This window comes from Paramisgurnus dabryanus, chromosome 6 (genome assembly GCF_030506205.2).
Source record: "Paramisgurnus dabryanus chromosome 6, PD_genome_1.1, whole genome shotgun sequence".
NCBI classification, from domain to species: Eukaryota; Metazoa; Chordata; class Actinopteri; order Cypriniformes; family Cobitidae; genus Paramisgurnus; species Paramisgurnus dabryanus.
The window spans coordinates 15,718,985-15,737,906 of record NC_133342.1 but is presented as its reverse complement, the minus strand read 5'-3'; the positions used below and the strand labels follow the sequence as shown (position 1 = coordinate 15,737,906).

Below are 18,922 nucleotides of genomic sequence, written 5' to 3'. Positions count from 1 at the left end.
TACTCTTGTGTGTTTTATTAACAAACATAAAACGATTGGATTTATTGGACATTTATTTCAAAAGGTACATCAAAAACATACAAATGTCATCAAAAATGAATAAAACCGACCAATAAGTTGGGAAATACGAAGGAGATGCTGGGGAAAAGCAGAGAGTTACGTTTCATTGAGGACATCTGCGATATTGCTGAAGCCAGCTGCGTTAAGGGCTGTGACCAGGCTCTCCATCGTAGCTTGAGGGCCTTCACGGTCTTGCCAGGCCACCAGCAGCATCTTTGCCTGCAGCTCCACATCCTCACTATCAGACTCTATTACACGAATCTCCTTCTCGCTCATTTCCAGATGGTCCCCCAGTATCTTCCACTGGTCTCCGAGCTTGGCAGCAATCTCATCCATCTGACTATTGGTCACTCCCTTGCTCTGAATGCTGGGACCTAGCGGGAGAACAATTAAGCTAAATTCATACTTGTACTTACTACATACTTATTTTAATAACGTACGTGTCACAGGAGTCATGTACTCACTGTCATTGCTCTCTTTCAACAAGTTATCCCCATTCTCATCATCATCTTCCTCTCCAGTTTTTATCTCCTCGGATGGAATGTCCTTCTGTAAATTAAGAGGAAAAAAGCACAACCGTATTAGCATTTACTACCTCTTTATTTTCTAACATCATAAGGTGGATGGTCTACTCACAGGTAGCTCCTTGGCCAGTTTGATAACCATGTTTTCCAGATATTCTGCCAGACTTTTGAACTGCTGGTTGGTGGGCTGGAAAAAGTGAGGACTCCTCCTGGATAGCAGCCGCAGGGCTCGCCAGCCGTAGTTTGAGTTGCGCACCACTCTGAGATAAGACAGAGAAGAGAGTTGATTTATTCTGGGGTCTCATGTCTAATTTGATGTTCTTATTGTGGATTTGTAAAAGGCCTTACTTGTACGCATCCTCCACCATGTTTGTTGGATCGGCCTGTACGATGGCTTCTTCAAAAAAATCCTCCAGTGACGGCATGAACTCCCTTTAACAAAGAAGAAGAAAGTAATGAAAAACTGCTCTGACTAAATGAATAAACCATAATTCGAGTGTTTATAAAGGCAAACCTGCTGTCAGACTTGCAGGCCTCCATGTTGTCTGAATTTAGATTCCAAAGCCTTGTGAGTTCGTCACTATAAAAAGAGCGAGTGTCAAATTTGTATAGGCAGTAACAAATATAGTTTAAATTATTACTAAATATTAATATGTAATGGCGACCGGTGACACTTTTTTCGAGCGTGCACGATGCGAAGCTCATCACAACATGTATTTAGCCCATTATGTGTGTTACTCGTCATGTCAAAATATGTGTTTGCACATCATGTGAACCTATGTACATCACGTGTCATATCAAAATATGTGCCTGCTGCAGACTCTTCGAATGGGTTTATTATATAGGAAATGAAAATAATCAACCTCATGTCGTTCCAAACTAAGACCTACGTTCATCGTCGGAACATAGTTTAAGATGCTTTATATTTAGTCCGAGAGCTTGTTGACCCTTCATTGAAAATCTACGTACGGTATACTGTCCATGTCCAGAAAGGTAATAAAAACATCATCAAAGTAGTCCATGTGACATCAGTGGGTCAGTTAGAAAGTGTCGAAGCATTGGAAATACATTTTGGTCATAATGCACATAGGTTCACATGACGCAACGGACACATATTTGACATAATGAGCAACACACGACACACTGAAGACATATTTTTAATTTAAGCCCCTCGGAAGAGAAGTCAACAGCCGCCACTGTTAATATCTTACTTTCCCATGAAGATCTTGCGATCAGGGCCTTTTCCCAGAAAGTCCTCTGGTGCTGGTCTCTTTTTGGTAGGCCGGATGGGTTTGGTCTCTGCGGGTCTGAGGAAAATAAACAGATATTTGCATATCACAGTCATAGCAGCAAAACAGATCAGTCAAGTTTATGATTAATGAAAATGTATATTAGCCTTTTAATTAAAAGTAACAATATAATCAGGACTATATAGCTTTTATTTTTTTATGCAATACCTTTCTTTTACAAAACTTGGGCAGCCCTCATTCTTCCAAGAGTTCCAGTTTTCTTCTGTGTTCAGAATGTGCTGTTGGTGATAAAAGAATAATGAGTGGACATACAGACGTAGTACAACAAACATTCAGACACAAATGTGTCACAAGAAATGTTTAATTTTTAATCATTTAAAGTGCACTGCATGTTTTGTTTTGAAACACTTTTACATTGGACTACCTAAATATGTTGTATAGCTTAAAAACCAACCAATTGGAATATTTACCTCAACCATAGATGCAAACTTGTCACCGTCAGGAGGGGTTTCTCTTAGTAGCTTCAATGGAAAGAGAGACAGGTGAATTGTGATCAAAGTTTTGCCTACACACCTACTATACACTGATGATGCTATAGACACAAACCTGATAGACAAGTTTGGTTGTGTCCTCAATCCACAAAGACTGATCATCATTCAAAACGCAACTGGAACTGTGAGAGTTGAAAAGAAAGAAAAAACAAATATTAGTAAAGGATTAAAGTCTCATAGCATAAAATTAAGCAAATAAACCTTTTCTGCCTCTCTGACCTCTTGAACTTGACCTGGCCCTTGAGGTACTGGAAGAGAATGAGGTACTGAAGCAAAATGTGTCGTCTGAAGTTGCTGTCGCTCAACTGAAGATCCATCAACTGTTCGAAGAATGGAAATGTGTTGTCGTCATAAACCACACACGAATGAAATCTACACAAACTTGTTTTATTAAAGAAAAACATCACCTTTTTTCAATATTTTACTATGTTCTTACCTCAACTTAGATGAATTAATACATACCTATCTTTTTCAATGTGTGCACTTAATATTTGTACAGCGTGTCGTGAATGTGTTAGCATTTAGCCTAGCCCCATTCATTCCTTAGGATCCAAACAGGGATGAATTTAAAAGCCACATAACACTTCCATGTTTTCCCTATTTAAAGACTGTTACATGAGTAGTTACATGAGTAAGTATGGTGGCACAAAATAAAACATGGCAATTTTTTAAGCAGATAAAAAATGAGCGGCGACAGAGCACTTCGACCTCGGCGCACAGTAACATCACTCGCCACCGCCCTTGCTCAAACTTCTGTCAATATTACTGCGCACTGAGGTCGAAGTGCGGCAAACTAAGTGCTCTTCCGACATACAATATAATTCTCATTTTTATCCACTTAAAAAAAAACCCACGTTTTATTTTGTGCCACCATACTTATTCGTGTAACTACTCATGTTACAGTCTTTAAATAGGGAAAACATGGAAGTGTTTGGTGGGTTTAAAATGCAAGGAATAAATGGAGCTAGGCTAAATGCTAACACATTCATGACGCACTGTACGAAGATTTCACGCATTGAAATAAGATAGGTATGTAATAATTTGTCCAAGTTGAGGTAAGAACATAGTAAAATATTGAAAAACGGTAGTGTTTTTCTTTAAAGGACTGGAAGCACCGACCTTCTCACTGGTGAGAAACTTGGCGAAGTAAACGTGATCTCCCGCAGCGGTCCTCATCTCCTCCAGCTTTCTCTTAGACGCCTGCATGTCGTCTAGTTTATAGCTCTTAAACACGGCGAGTGTCTCATCTGAATACTGCAAAAACATATCGAGAAGTCACATTCATGTTGGTTAGATTTTAAAGGAGAAGATAAATAACAAATTAAGTAAGCTGATAAATACCTTAAGGAATGTCATCCATAGGAATTTGTCGTAGCATTGTAGAGGGTTTCTAAAGTAGTCCTGTAGTGTCCAAAACTTTCTGTACAGGTTGTAGTCGATGGGAATGGTACTATAAAAAAAATTATAACTTAAACACTATGGCTTTGTTCACACATTTAATTCAAAATTATATAAGGCTATAATTATATAATAAAAATTTATAATTTCTCACCAGGGTGCAGGTGCATCTTCCTCGCCCATCTCCCCTTCCTCTACCTCCATCCCATCCTCTTTTACCTCTGAGTGCTAGACGAACAAAAATAAGCACCATTTAGCTTTTTATAGACTTGGTTCAACCAAGTCTTCACCTGGTTAATTTATGTGTGATGATCAGTATATTTACCTGCAGTCCAAGTGTGCTCTCCTGTTCATTTTTGTTGAACACAGTGATGTTATCCAGGTTAAACTGACTTTGTAAGTTCAGTCCTGATGACAGACAATAACATCTCAGTTATAAAAAAAAAAAAACCAATGAAGTGGAAAAAACTATTTTCAAAGAACATACCTGATTTTTCTGACAAAGGAAAGAGACGTGCTAAAAACAGCTGAATCCGTCCACAAAACACTGTATTTTGAGTTTTAGAGAGCCTTCTGAGGAGATCTGTAGGGCGATGGTACATATGTCAGGCTACTTTAATTCAATGTAATGATGAAAACATGGGATATTGAATATATTGTATCATTGGTCATTAGGGAGATAGGGTAATAATTAATATAAAGCCATACATTTCTAATTTTAGCAGATGAAACATATCTTTTATATTGAAGAAATAAGGTACAAGTGATTATGTTTTGAATATTATTCACTGCCAGAGGGCATTGTGCATTTTGTGTCTGCAGCACCTTTAGCAGTAAATACATTAGCAATATGTCAAATTGTTCCATTTTGCTTTTATAAAACGATTACTACACAAAAAAGCAAAATTTTTATTTATTAGCACACTTTTAAAAGTGCCAAATGTGAATCTATGTGCATCATGCGTCATGTCAATATACGTTCACAGAGACACTCACATTCACCAAATACTTGGAAGAAACTAACCTAACACTAAAGTCTGATTAGATTAAGCGAGTATCTGGCAAACGTGAGCATCTCTTTTATCATAAACCCCTCTGAAACGTCCGCAGCAGGCACATATTTTGACATGATGCATATGGTTCAAATGCATATTTTGACACGACGAGCCACCCACATGACGGGCTAAATACATGTTTTGTTGAGCTTCGCATCATGCGCCCTTGAAAAAGAAGTCACCGGCCCCCACTGAACTGTTCTATGGAGTGCGTTTTGTCATAGACGATGACATGTTTGTCCTGTGGAGGCTACCGTAGCTTCACTATGCGTTAAGAAAGGGAGGTTGAGCTCTGGACTGAGCCGTTGGTTGCAATTTTCAATCTCACCGTGATGCCACTAAAAATCTATACACAGACTCGCACTAGCTGGTGAACAGTTATTTTGTGCGTTTCTGAACGGATGAACGGACCAATCAGCATCCATTACCTGAACTATTCATTTTATAAAGAACATAATAATGTTTGAATGCTTGAATTGATAATAGATAAGATGTCTGGTGTATAGATATTTTTGTTGTAAACAGACAAACATAGAATAGTTCTGTATCTGATCCTATCAATGTTAACGGAAAACACCACCGTTTTTCAATATTTTCCTATGTTCTTACCTCAACTTGCACGAATTAATACATCCCTATCTTTTTTCAATGCGTGCACTTTTAATCTTTGTACAACGCATCATGAATGTGTTAGCATTTAGCCTAGCCCCATTCATTCTTATGGCGGGCATATATTCCAAACGGGATAAATTTAGAAGTCACCAAACACTTCCATGTTTTTCCTATTTAAAGACTGTTACATCAGTAGTTACATGAGTAAATATGATGGCACAAAATAAAACAGGGAAATAGGGATGTAATAATTCATCTAAGTTGAGGTAAGAACATAGTAAAATATTGAAAAATAGTGCTGTTTTCCTTTAAGCATATAAAAACATAACTCACCATTGCACATTCTTAACAAGTAGTTTTTTCCAGCCGAGTAAAACGTATTCTGTAAATATGAAAGAAGAAATGTAAACAACAGCAACAACTATTAATAGTATTCCTTATAACTCCATCAAACCTACATTTGTTAAACAACCATCAAGTTAAAAAAAACTTCTGTTGCAAACTCACAGACTTCCATGTAGCAACATTTTCTTCAACAAAGGAGAATATTTTTTCACACTGATCCAGAGGAAGACAGTCCAGAACATCTCCCAGCAGAAGAAATGGAGAGGTAGCTGAGCAGATGCCTGCATGAACATTAGCATAATGAAGAGAATCAATGCAGAAGATTAGTGATCTTCAAATGGTTTCTTATGCACACAATAAGTACACCAACAGGACGTAAACTTTCATCACAGATGAGAGGTAGCAGTTTATGTCTACATACCTTCAGTCACACAATCAATACTTATGTAGATCAGAGAAAGGAAATCCTCAACATTCACTTTCTGCGTTACCTGGAAAATAATGTAAAATGTTTTTTTTTTACCAAATCAAATCTCCCACCTACGAATTGCAAGTATTACATGCAAGTGCCACACTCCTTCAGTTGACCTACAGAAACATATTCACAATGACATAGCTGCCAACTCTCACGCATTCGCCGTGAGACTCACGCAATTGACCCCATTCTCACGCTCTCACGCCACACATCCATTTTCTCACGCAGGCTCGTGCCCACCATTTAGATTCCCATTGAGTTTAATAAAAGACATTAAATAATTTTATAAAAATACCTAACTGTAAATACTGTAAAACGCCTATCTCTATCTGGCGTGCCTCAAACAGCATAAAGCGCTCGTCAAAGTCAAAATGATGCGAAGGCGAATCAAATCAAAGAAGGTGGAGTTATTGTCTACAAATGCCGAAGCGCCAGCTACAAACTACAGAGAGCGAGTGCGCGGCTGCGCGATGGTGAAAGAGCAACGCACGATGTAAGTAGCTAAAGCAGTGCTCACATTATTGACACTTTTATATTTTAGCGTACCTTCACTGTCTTATGTGCCACCACTTCTCATGTTGCTGGTACTTTGCTGCAAAGAGTCAAAGAGCATTTCACTTTATGTGGCGCTGCGCAGGAAGTTCGGCAGCGAGGACATCAGAGTACCGCGAGAGCAAGTCGAAATGTTACAAAAGGGTCCGCCTTTACCTTTGCTATCGCGTGACTCTGATGTCATACGCCGATCAGTCAGCTCCGCACCAGTCGAACACACAAAGCGTCAAGGTCTGGATGAAAAGCAGAGAATTGCCCGGATTCCACGCACGCAGATACCCTCAGAAAACAGCAATTTTAATCAACCATCACTCGCGTCACGTGTGTATGTTTGCAAGCAGTACAAGCCTGCGTGATGTTTGCGGTGACAGGTTTTAATAAAAGAGAAAAAGGTCAATTTATATTTGACATCTATAAACAATAATATATACGAAATATAATTATATGGTCTTGACGTACACATTATCTCTTGCTTTAGTTTAATATAAACTACTAATTTGGTTTATTTGATTGTGACAGTCCTCTATCACCAATCACAAATCATCACTTACGCTTCTCTTTCTCACTGGATAAACTGAATCAAAGCTGCTGTCATCTGCAGTTATACATTTTACAGAGACCAGTATTCATTAGATTTTAAGAACTTTTTTGGCACTTTTATCAGAAGGAAAGCATAAGTGTATAAAACAATAGTAAAGACTCTAATCTCAGGCATTTAAACTCAGTAAAAGCTTTTATTTCAATTTAATTTCTAAAATATGATTCGATTTGTATTGAACCATTTTAACGCAGTCTTTTCCAACTATTTAACACAGAAATAGCTAAAATCCACACTATTATCAATTGGCAAATGGTTAGGACTTATATAAAAAATTATTACCACAACCCCCCCCCCCCCCAAAAAAAAAAAAAAAAATCTCACTCCAAGCTGAACTCAGAAGTTGGCAGCTCTGCAATGAGATACGGATAACTCACTATCTGATCTTCAAGGACTCCACGAAGAGCCTGATCCAGAGTGCTTTTCTTTTCTGTTTCACTGTAAACAATCAAATGACATCACAGTAAGTAGGGCAGCAGTATACAGCAAAATCACCTAAATATTACAAATGTGCATACTGCAATATGCACATCGCAATAACAATAATTACGAATAAGCCGTTTTAAGTTGATGCAAAAAGCAGAGATTCTGGCAAGACAAAGCGAGTGATTGTTCCTTTTTTTTTCCAGAAATAATGTGAAACATGTTACTTGGTTATATAATTTTAAGTAAAAAAAATCTTATTCCACTAACCCTTATAGTCTACCAATACTCTAAGGACAGTTAGTTGCCATATAGTTGCCAATTAATGAAATAAGTTTATAGATTTTTAGTTAGGAGAATGTCTAAAGTGGACTGTCAAAATAAAGTGTAACCAAATTTATTGTAAATACTTTTACAAACGTTGTAAGCATTATTACATCACATTTATCTTTAATATAGTGCAGCAAACACGTCTTAACAGCTTTAGATTCACACCTAACCAATAAAAATTTCTTGAATATATTAACCCATACCTGTGCTACAAAACTGAAAATAAAATAACATTACCACAAAGTACTTACTTTCCAGGCAGGTGACTAAAAGCGGTGGTCAGAGGTTTACAGTTTTTGATATCCACAGCACTTTTGGTGGCAACCTGCAGAAAAGAGATGGGTTCATTATGATCCAGACTAGACCGATAAAAATGAAGATGAACATGTTTTCGTTTGGAGTGGTTTAGATAAATTTTTTTTGTACGTTAAACATGGTATTAAATGATACTATAAATATATCGGGGTACATTACTATGTACCCCATTGTACAATGTACATATACTGTAATCTTTCAGTATCTTGATATATATTTACATAGTGTTACCATTTGATAACAACATTGTGTGTAAACCAACATCCTAGTACTTGACATGTGATAAACTAACTTGTTACTAGTGAACTGCCTTTAAAAACGTTCATCAATCTTTGTCGATGTCAAAGCACATCTATCGGTAAGTTAACGTTATTATATAGAGTTAATGACTTACCGTAAATTTATCTCTAGCTTCAGTAAAATTGAACAGTGTCGGCGGCGACATCTTTACTGGCGCTTTGTCCGTCTGACCCCTGATAGATTCTACTTCCGGTTCACTTTAACGTCAGTGACATTTGTATAAATGGCCAGCAGATGGCAGTCACGTGCCTTTTCAGTTTGCGGAACATCAAAATATCTTAACACATCAGTTAAACGTTTATAATGAGAATTTTAGTATTGTAATATATAAAATGCATTATAAAAACGTATGTATTGTATTTTATAAAACACAAGACAATATTTTTTACCATGGTAACCCCAATTTCCCCACAAAATACCATATGATCTTACTGACATTACTAGTTAAGTTACAACAATAATATGATAATTTGGTGTTGCCAACACTAGAAAATAAACAGGTAAAATGAGCAAAAAAACATTCATTATTTACATATAAATTAAGTTTATAATTTCACAATAAATTAAGTTGTCTAACATGTATTTTGGATGAGACTTTTACAATGGGTTTGGTGACACTCTAAAAATGCTGGGTTATTTTTAACCAAGTGTTGGGTCAAAAAGGGACGAACCCAGCCGTTGGGTTAAACTATCCCAGAAAATGTTTATATTGAAAATAATCCAGCATTTTTTTTTTTTCAATTTATAGTTGGGTCAAATAAGAAGCCAGCCTGTTGGGATGTAATTTAACTTTAACCTTGGCTTGGTTGTTTCAACCCAAAATGTTAGGTTGTTTTAACTCATTGTTGGGTCAAATCTAAACATTATGTGGATTAATTAAAATAACCCAGCTTTTTTTAGAGTGTTTTAGGTTAAGTTCACTGAATATGAAAGATAAGACTGTTAAAACACACCAAATGTGCATGTGCAGCATCTCATTGAGCGAAGAACCAGACCTTCATGTTTCTGATATTTATTTATTTGGTTGTTAACACATAGATCAAAGTTAATCAAGTCAGAAGCACATCTAAAGTCTAAACCACGCTCTTTAAAATCACAAAAATAAGGACAAAAGGTCAAAATAATACAAAAATCTTTTTTTATAAGTAGACCATATTCAGTTATTTCAGTCCATTAGTTTGATCAATATATGAAATTAACCTTTGTGCTGGGTTGTATTTACCAGATGCCTATATATTTCAAAGCCAGCAGATCAGGGATGTTTTCCGCATCACCATCTGCATTTGGGATTGCGTTTAAATTTTACAAACATGGTCTTCTTACGTCTGCATACGTCAGAAGAGTGGCAAAATAACATAAAATCCTGACTGTCAAAGGATGACGCATATCCAGTCATGAGCTTGAAGGTCAGATAAGTGTGATAAAATCACAGCTGGAATTCGTTTCCTTCCTTGTTTCCTTTATTTGTTTGTTTGTTTGTTGTAAGACAATGGCCTGATGTTTCCCTTACAACAGACTTAATGACAATTACCTTTAAACATCCAATTCCAAGAGCAAATTGATTAATGTGTCACTCATCTCCTAGACCTCCTGCAACACAGAAAGAGACAAACACAGTCAGTACAAACCTTAATGTCCTTAAACAGGCTACATTGCATATTATACAGGCAAAATATAACTTGTTTTGGAGTGAAATACTAAAATACTGAACATGTTAGCACTGAAAATATTATCAGCAGTCTCAAATGTTTAAGTTCAAATTGGCTTTACAAGTCATTTTTAATGTGCTATTCTTCTTGTAACACTTTACAATAAAGTTGTATTTGTTGGCATTAATTAATGCATTGGTTAACATAAACTAAAATGAACTACTTCAACAGCATTGATTAATCTTAGTAAATTTCAGCATTTACTAATATTTTTTTTAAATCAAAGGTTATAACTGATGCATAATGAATTAACATGAGCAATTGTATTAGCATTAACAAAAATTAATAAATGCTTTAAAACTACATTGCTCATTGTTAGTGCATGGTAGCTTATGCATGAATCTTATTGAACGTGTGAGCATTTTTCTTTTAAAAACAAGTTCAAATTGCTTAAAAAACTAATTTGATCAAGCCAGTTTGATTATACAAAAAAAAATTAAAGGCAGATAATATTCATCATTATGAATTTTAAAATCTCCCATGCCATAACATGATATACAACCAAAGTTATTACATATGACTATCATATAGAAACTGTAAGTTGAATGCTAAGTGGTGCAGTCTTTTCTTATTCTATCAATGCCAGCTCCTTAAATTTGGTTTGTAAATAGTTTCTGTGAAGCAATGCAGGTTACAAAAGGATCTGCATGTTTGTTTTGACCTCATCAGCACAATGTGAGGAAACTGATAACTGAAGTTTTGGGTGTTACAGTTCTGTCACTCGATAAATGTCTGTCAAAAGTGTCACCCCACCCACAGTAAAGCCATCAAGAGGAGCTATGTTCCCTTAACGTGTGGTTAGCGCGGTACGGCCAGGGGAAGTCAAGAGCTCTTAAGCCAGCAAGTTTTTCTTAATGTGTTTGTTTTGCATTCTTGTGCACATTGGTTCACTAATAGGTTATAGTTTTAAACAGTTTTGGTGATAAAATGGTCATAGCAATACCCGTCATCACTACCATGGCACCTAAATCCCTGTTGAGAAGTGATGCAAAGCAGAGAGGGAGTGAAAGTGTCATGGTGGAAAGAAAGATAAGAGCGCTAAATCACTCATCATATAGTGAATATTAGGAAAATTGCACACAGCTTCATATTCAGACGGTTTCCTTTGCATAACATGGGGGAATTGTTTCTAGCTTAACTGGAAGAGGATTGCATTAGCAGCGCAAAGGTTGTGGGTTCGATTCCCAGCGAACACACATACTGATAAAATGTAAATCTTGAATGCGCTTTAATTAGCTTTGAATAAAAGCGTCTGCCAAATTAATACATTTATAAATGGGAGGAAATTAATTAAGTTTAAGGAAAATTGACTAAAACAGAGTGATAAAGAATAATCAAAGCAGCACTTCAACAGAGATTCATAAAATTTGAACACTACTTTCCCATTGACGTGACGCTTGGGTAGGTGATTTTTTTTAAGATGTCAAATAAATCTTTGGTGTCCCCAGAGTATTTATGTGAAGTTCTAGCACCAATAATTTATTATAACATGTTAAAATTGCCATTTTGTAGGTGTGAGCAAAAATTTACCATTTTGGGGTGTGTCCTTTTAAATGCAAATGAGCTGATCTCTGCACTAAATGGCAGTGTCGTGGTTGGTTAGTGCAAATTAAGGGGCGGTATTGTCCCCTTATGACATCACAGGGGGAGTAAAATTTCAATGACCTATTTTTTCACATGCTTGCATAGAATGGTTTACCAAAACTAAGTTACTGGGTTGATCTTTTACACATTTTCTAGGTTGATAAAAGCACTGGGGACCCAATTATAGCACTTTAACATGGAAAAAGTTAGATTTTCATGATATGTCCCCTTTAATATTTGGAACTGGCAATTCTAAGTCAAATCAAGTTGCACTAGAAATTGTACGTTTCTCTAACCCATGATAACTTTGAATACATGACATTATCATGCCCTTATTGCAAACAGGGTTTATTTTGTACTATATTAGCATTTCCGAGGACTCCCACTGCTTTTCAGTGCAAAACTCTTCCATTCGTTTTAATTAAGCATTGCCTTTCTGGTCAACAGTTTTGTCTCTCTACCCACACAATAATATCATAATTTAGCATAATTTAAGGTTGATAACCCTAATAGTTGACAGCAAATAATAACCAGAAACACACACTCTCAGGAAAAGATTGCATATTAGTACCTCAAAGGTACATATTGGGACAAAATGTATACCAATGGCGGCCCTTGACTTCTTTTTCGAGGGCGCACGATGTGAAGTTCGTCACAAACATGTATGTAGCCGGTCATGTGTATGGTTCGTAATTTCAAAATATTTGTTCGCCGCGTCGAGTGAACCTATGTGCATCACATGTCTTGTCAAAATAAGTGCGTCTAAAGAGTTTATGATAAAAGAGATGCTCGTGTTTGCCACATACCAGATTTGTCAGAGTTTCCGTTAAGGGAGTGTCTTGTGTGTATTTTGTGAACGTTAGCGTCTCTTTTATCATAAACGGTTTTGACGCGTGTGCAGCAGGCACTTATTTTGACAAAACATGTGATGCACGTGGTTCACATGATGCAACAAACACAAATTTTGAAAAAACGAGCAACACACATGACAATCCGAACACATATTTTGAATTTGCGCCCCTCAGAAGAGCAGTCACGAGCCGCCACTGATGTATACATATATGTCTCTAAATGGTACAGATTAAGACTTTTTTACCAAGACAGCAGACGACTCTAGGCTGGAGCTGCACCGAAATCAGCAGCTATGGTGGATATCCTGCCCAGAGTCGTCTGCAGGTACCGTCCTATTGACAGCTTTTGTACCATATTTTTTCTGAGAGTGTCGACAACTGGTTTTCATATATTACATATCAAACACACTGTCAAAATTGAATTCAGACTCCTGTACTTAAAAAGAGTCATTGCTTACAATGCTGGTTGAATAATCGGACTGAACTGCATTTGGATGCTTTTAACCACACATCCATCAGATGTGTTCCTCTAAAGTAAACTTAAGTATTTCCCTAATTATTATTATGAAAAAAATGTTTTTAACATTTCAAATAAATAGCCATCTTTATCTCCTACGGTGTTACATAGACTTCAACAAGACAGATTAAAAGGGTAAATGCACTGAACATCATAGGATTCTAATGGAGCTGAGCCAAATGTTTCATTTTTATCATTTGTATGCTTGCCAAACATTTTAGGCATGTACTTTCAACTTTACATCCCCCATGCTCTGATATGTTTGGGGAGGATCACAGTTTTTTACAGATATTAAATACTGATGATCATGTCTGTAGAGGCAAAAGCTCTCCCCCAAAGAGGATACCTAACGGGACTTAGCATCTATTAAAAGTGATAAACATCTACGCAAGCGGATTCATGTATACAATGCCTCTGATGGTGCCAAAAAGGAAACAAAATCCTTCCTTTCAAAATGTGCCAGTGGATACATTATTTTCATATATGTTTACTTATACTACAAAGCTAACATTAGGGTCATGACACTGGCTAGAAGCCAGCTTTGTTGAATTGTCTGGTAAATTTGTGACAAGCAACAAGTTGCTGACTAAAGTGACAGCTTTAGTAGCAGTTCGAGTCTGGAGGTGATACAGAAGTTGACATCAGCTCGCTTTGGTGGTACTTGTTAACTGTCTTGCAGAAGTCTTAACGGTATTTTACAGATTTGTACTATAGCTAAAGCTACAAGCTGCTCATACTTTGAACTATAACTGAACCAATATGAGTAGTATTGCTAAAACATCAGATGGTGAAATACAATAGCGGACAAAAAATGCTTTGGGTAAAGAATGTATTAAATGCTATTGCTCTTTTATTGCTCCTCTATAGTTATCAGTATGTACATAAAATAAAAAATGTGACAAATATTAAAGAAGTGTATGAGTATTTACAAGACTCATCACATCTCATGGCCTGGGCCACTGACCAGAACCAGATCTGGGGGTTCTTGGTTCGATTAGGGGTTCAGTCGCAGACGATTCCGGTTCTTCGCCACTTTTCAGAACATTCATGCGCCTGCCAAACCCTTCCTTCTTTGGGTACAGCAAGAAGTCGTACACAAGGGCAGCGGCCACCCCTCCGGTCAAGGGCGCAATCCAGTATATCTACAGGAAATAATTATTACATTTTGTCAGTTTACACATCAAATTCTACTTGCTCCAAAAAAGATCATTTAACTTAAATAACAAACATTTTTCTTTCTGTTCACTTTAAAGCAGTGGTTTCCAAACTTTTCATTAATTTATCCCAGGGACCCACCAACATATTTTTAAACGGAAATATGAGAAATACACATTTCTTTTATAATTAAGTAGTTTTTATTGCCATTAATTGGACAAACAGTTTTTTGTGTCATTCACCAGCAAAGCGACTTTGCACGACCCACTTTTACCCACTGTTTGAACCGTAGTTTGAAAACCCCTGCTTTAGAGGAAGTGCAACAAAGCGTCATGATGTTTGTTATTAAAAAATAATTCTGACTGTTTCTGTATAGCGCTAAATTTGGTTTGAAAAGTTTTTTGACGAGGCAAAATCACTTACCCACTGGTTTTTGAATGCTTCAAGCACAACAGCTGGTCCGAAAGATCGAGCAGGATTGATACCGCACCCGGTGTAACTGATCTACATGGAATGGGAATGAGTTTATGGTGAGCAAGCAACCATAAACTGGGATAAAGCCTCAGTTGAGCTTTCTTAGAAGTTTACTGATCTAATTTCCCACATCATTGCTTTTATTTACTTTCACGTTAATATTAGATATAGGCAAATATGGATATGGATGTGAAAGACAAATATGATGTACTTACGGCTACCAGGTGTCCCAAACCAACCGATAGCCCGATGGCAAGAGGTGCAGAGCCCATGACATCGGTTCGACGCTTATCTGTTGTAGCCAACACACAGAGGACCAGCTGAAATGTTGCAAAAAGCTCAATGGCAAACGCCTGACCTGTTTTTACACCGTAACTCAGCTATAAGAAAGAAAGAAAGAAAAAAAATTATTTGCAGATTTGAAAAAGAAACACGATTTAACAGTAAAATAATTTACAAACATGATGTACACTGTAAAAATTTAGCTGCAATTATGCAGCTGGTTGCCAATAACTTACTGTAGAAGATAAAGACTGAAAATATTTCATGTTCATTTAACTTTGAACAAACTGTTGTCAGTAAATAACATAAATGTAAAATCTACAGTAAGTTACTGGCAGCTAGTTGCCAGAAATACCCAGTAATACTGTAATTTCTACAGACATGTTTTACAGTGTATGGTTAAATTATAATATAAAGAGTAGATCATTTAAAATGTTTTCATCATTTCCTGAATCACAATTAAACTGTGATATGTTACATTAATCTTCTTACACATGGTTAACCCAAACGGGCACTATATGGTAAGTTGGCACACTCAAACACAACATTAAATATTATAAGTATTATTTATTACATATAAATCTTCATGGGCAGTTTAATATGGCAGTTAAAAATGACTTAAGTGTATATAAATAAATAAAAACATAAATGCATAAATTATTAAAAGTAAATAAATGCAGAAATACAGAAATAAATAAATGAATAAATACACACATAAATGCAGAAATAAATAAGTAATTCATTAAATGCCAAAATAAATAAATGAATGAATGCCAAAATAAAAAATAAAAATGAATGAATAAATATGAACGAATGAATGAATAAATAAATAAATATAATCTATTAATTATTATTATTCATTATAACTAATTTATTCACTTATATATATATATATATATATATATATATATATATATATATATATATAGTCTCCAATGGTTTAATAGTTTGTAGCTAAATTATTAGTTAAACTATTAAGAAGCACAAAGCAAAAAATGGCCAGGGTAATACCAATATAACAAACAATTGTTTTTGGTTAAGCACAGTACAGTACAGTAATAAATAAAAACATATAAACCACACAAAACCACATTAAGTGCTCAGCTAGAAATGTGCTAAAACTCTAGTTTTAATAGGATGCAGAATTCCTTTCACTATTAAATAATTATTTAATTGGGTCAATAAAGAGACAAAACTCAACCAGTTTGGTTAAATTGACCCAGAAAATGTTCATATTTGACCCAACAATAATTCAAAAACATTGGTTAAAACTACGCAACATAGGTTAAATTGCAACTTAATGGATTGGGTTAATCCTATTCTGACCAAGTGTTTCGTTGTAAATAACCCAGCATTTTTAGAGTGTAATTTATGAATAAAAGAATCTGTGTCATTGTCCCTTTGTCACCTTTTAGATAGTGAAAAAATGTTAGTGAAAGATGTTCTCTTACCGAAACAATTAATTGTCTTTTTTTGACCTGTAATACAAATCAATGTTGCAACGACTATAAGTCAATATTCTGTCTATAAGTCAACTTACCATATTAAGCCCCAGTGTTGATTCAGGGTCCGGGCTAACTTTGAACATGATGCCACTTGCCACAACAGCCCCTAACATCTGAGCAACAATATACATGATGGCCCTGAAGAAGCTGATCTGACAGCTAACTAACACTCCTACGGTAACAGCTGGGTTCAGGTGGGCTCCACTGATATGCCCCAAACTCTGAGCCAGTGTTGCAATGGCCAGACCAAAAGCTAAAGCTACTTTAACCTCTTGGTCAGGAAATTTGTTATGCTTGTTACCGATAGCGGAGGCGATACCGATGAAAATAAAAAGGGTCATCCCGACAAACTCGGCCAATACTGCCCGCCAAAAAGACCAACTCTTAAACTCCCGTGCCATTACGAGAATACTTTCTTTTAGGTTTTTTAGCTAGTTAATGAAAACGCTGGGTAAGCTAGCACTTATAAACACTTGAACGGAGGCGGTCAGGAAAGGGTTTTAACACAGTGACCACAAATTTAGACACCATTTAACTAGAGGTGATTAAATGTCACAACTGCTGCTGTAACATAACAAACTTAACAAATGCCACACTGTTAAAATTTCTGTAATAATTACAGTCTTACTGACAGCAGTTTGCCAGTAACTTACTGTATTAAATGTATATTATTTACTGGCAACAATTTGTTCAAAGATGATTAAACATTAACAAGATTTTATCTTTACAGAAAAACAACAACAAGATGTACAGCATTATGCAAAGCATTTATACACTTTAAAAATGGTTGGGTTATTTTTGACCCATGGGTAAATATTGGACAGAACACGTGCTGGTTAAAAATTGACCCAATGTTGGATTGTTGTTATGCAACCATGGGCTATAATAACCCACACTCTAAAAACAAACGGTGCTATGTAGCATCAAAAGTGGTTCTTTGCTCGTAATCAAAGAAGAACCGTTTTAGTGCCATATAGCACCAGTGAAGCACCAGTGAAGCACCTGTGTAGAACCAAATAGGGGCCATATAGCACCACATATGGTTCTACATAGCACTATTTGGTTCTACACAGGTGCTTCACTGGTGCTTCACCGGTGCTATATGGCACTAAAAACGGTTCTTCTATGATTACGAGCAAAGAACCACTTTTGGTGCTATTTAGCACCGTTTGTTTTGAGTGGGTTAAAATAACCCAGCATTGGGTACATTTTTAACCAAAATCAGAACCAAAATCAGAAAAAAAATGAAAAAGGTTGATGAGGATGTCTGGTTCCCAGAAAGGCTTTTATCATTTTTATTCTGTAAAGAAAAAAACTTGTTTATCTTCAATATTAATTTTTAATTGAACGAACTGTTGCGAATAAATTAGATAAATATAAATCTACAGTAAGTTACTGGCAAACTGCTGCATAAATACAATATTTTTCCAGTGAAGCTAACTAGTAGATATTTCAAACAAAATATTTAAGGTTTAGCATTAAGAAACAAAGACTAAAAGCTATTTTTAATGGTTTGCATCAGTGATGCGTGGGTGTCATGGGCTTGCCAGATCTTTTGTACTAGACTCGGGTCTGAGTGTATCTGGCAAGACCATGGCAGTGCTATGTTCTGTGTGGGAGCATGTGGAGGCATATAGTTGTGTGGCTTCCACATGTTCCCAGTGTTTTGTGGCTGTCATGGACTTGCCTGACCTTGGTTATTATCCAGGTCGGTTGTTAGTGGGCAAGACTATGGCAGCATTGTGTTTATGTGGGAACACGTGTGTTTTCACATGTATGTGTGACACGTGTTCCCAGTGTCTTGTCACTTTTACCCTACTCCCTTACGTACTCGTGTCTTAAGTGATTAATTATGTTCACCTGTTCCCCATTGATGTGCTGTCTATATAATGCCCTCGTGTTCTCTGTGTGGTGTGCGTGCGTTGTAGTATTTTCAGTGTTGATGTTTCCAGTTCCTGTTCCAGTGACTCTCTTGTTCTGCTTTGTTTTGTGTTTCATCACAGTGTTTTGGTTATTACTTGTTTTACCCCCTTGTGGGTGTTTTTGTTATATTTATT

The 18,922-nt window shown here is 36.3% G+C and overlaps 2 protein-coding genes across 3 annotated transcripts; both read right to left on the bottom strand.

Moving 5' to 3' along the window:
• Positions 1-35: 35 nt before the first annotated feature.
• Positions 36-8,960, bottom strand: thoc1 (THO complex 1). Its single transcript, XM_065267949.1, has 21 exons — positions 8,883-8,960; positions 8,425-8,498; positions 7,798-7,858; positions 6,217-6,286; positions 5,958-6,076; positions 5,784-5,832; positions 4,271-4,366; positions 4,109-4,191; positions 3,938-4,011; positions 3,727-3,835; positions 3,505-3,639; positions 2,605-2,705; positions 2,441-2,507; positions 2,305-2,355; positions 2,042-2,112; positions 1,796-1,891; positions 1,099-1,164; positions 933-1,016; positions 697-844; positions 525-609; positions 36-434 (listed from the first exon to the last, which is right to left on the bottom strand). Exons 1-21 carry the CDS (start codon positions 8,931-8,933, stop codon positions 157-159), a joined length of 1,968 nt encoding a protein of 655 aa, XP_065124021.1. The 5' UTR covers positions 8,934-8,960; the 3' UTR covers positions 36-156.
• An 887-nt stretch (positions 8,961-9,847) lies between these two features.
• aqp1a.2 (aquaporin 1a (Colton blood group), tandem duplicate 2) lies at positions 9,848-17,281 on the bottom strand. Of its 2 annotated transcripts, none has more exons than XM_065267927.2 (5): positions 16,901-17,281; positions 15,294-15,458; positions 15,028-15,108; positions 14,379-14,591; positions 9,848-10,378 (listed from the first exon to the last, which is right to left on the bottom strand). In XM_065267927.2, the coding sequence occupies exons 1-4, from the start codon at positions 17,264-17,266 to the stop codon at positions 14,394-14,396; spliced, it is 810 nt and encodes a 269-aa protein (XP_065123999.1). In that variant the 5' UTR covers positions 17,267-17,281; the 3' UTR covers positions 9,848-10,378; positions 14,379-14,393. The 2 variants fall into 2 exon arrangements, with proteins under 2 accessions (XP_065123999.1, XP_065124007.1); XM_065267935.2 differs by having other exon boundaries at positions 14,414-14,591.
• Between the last annotated feature and the right edge of the window lie 1,641 nt (positions 17,282-18,922).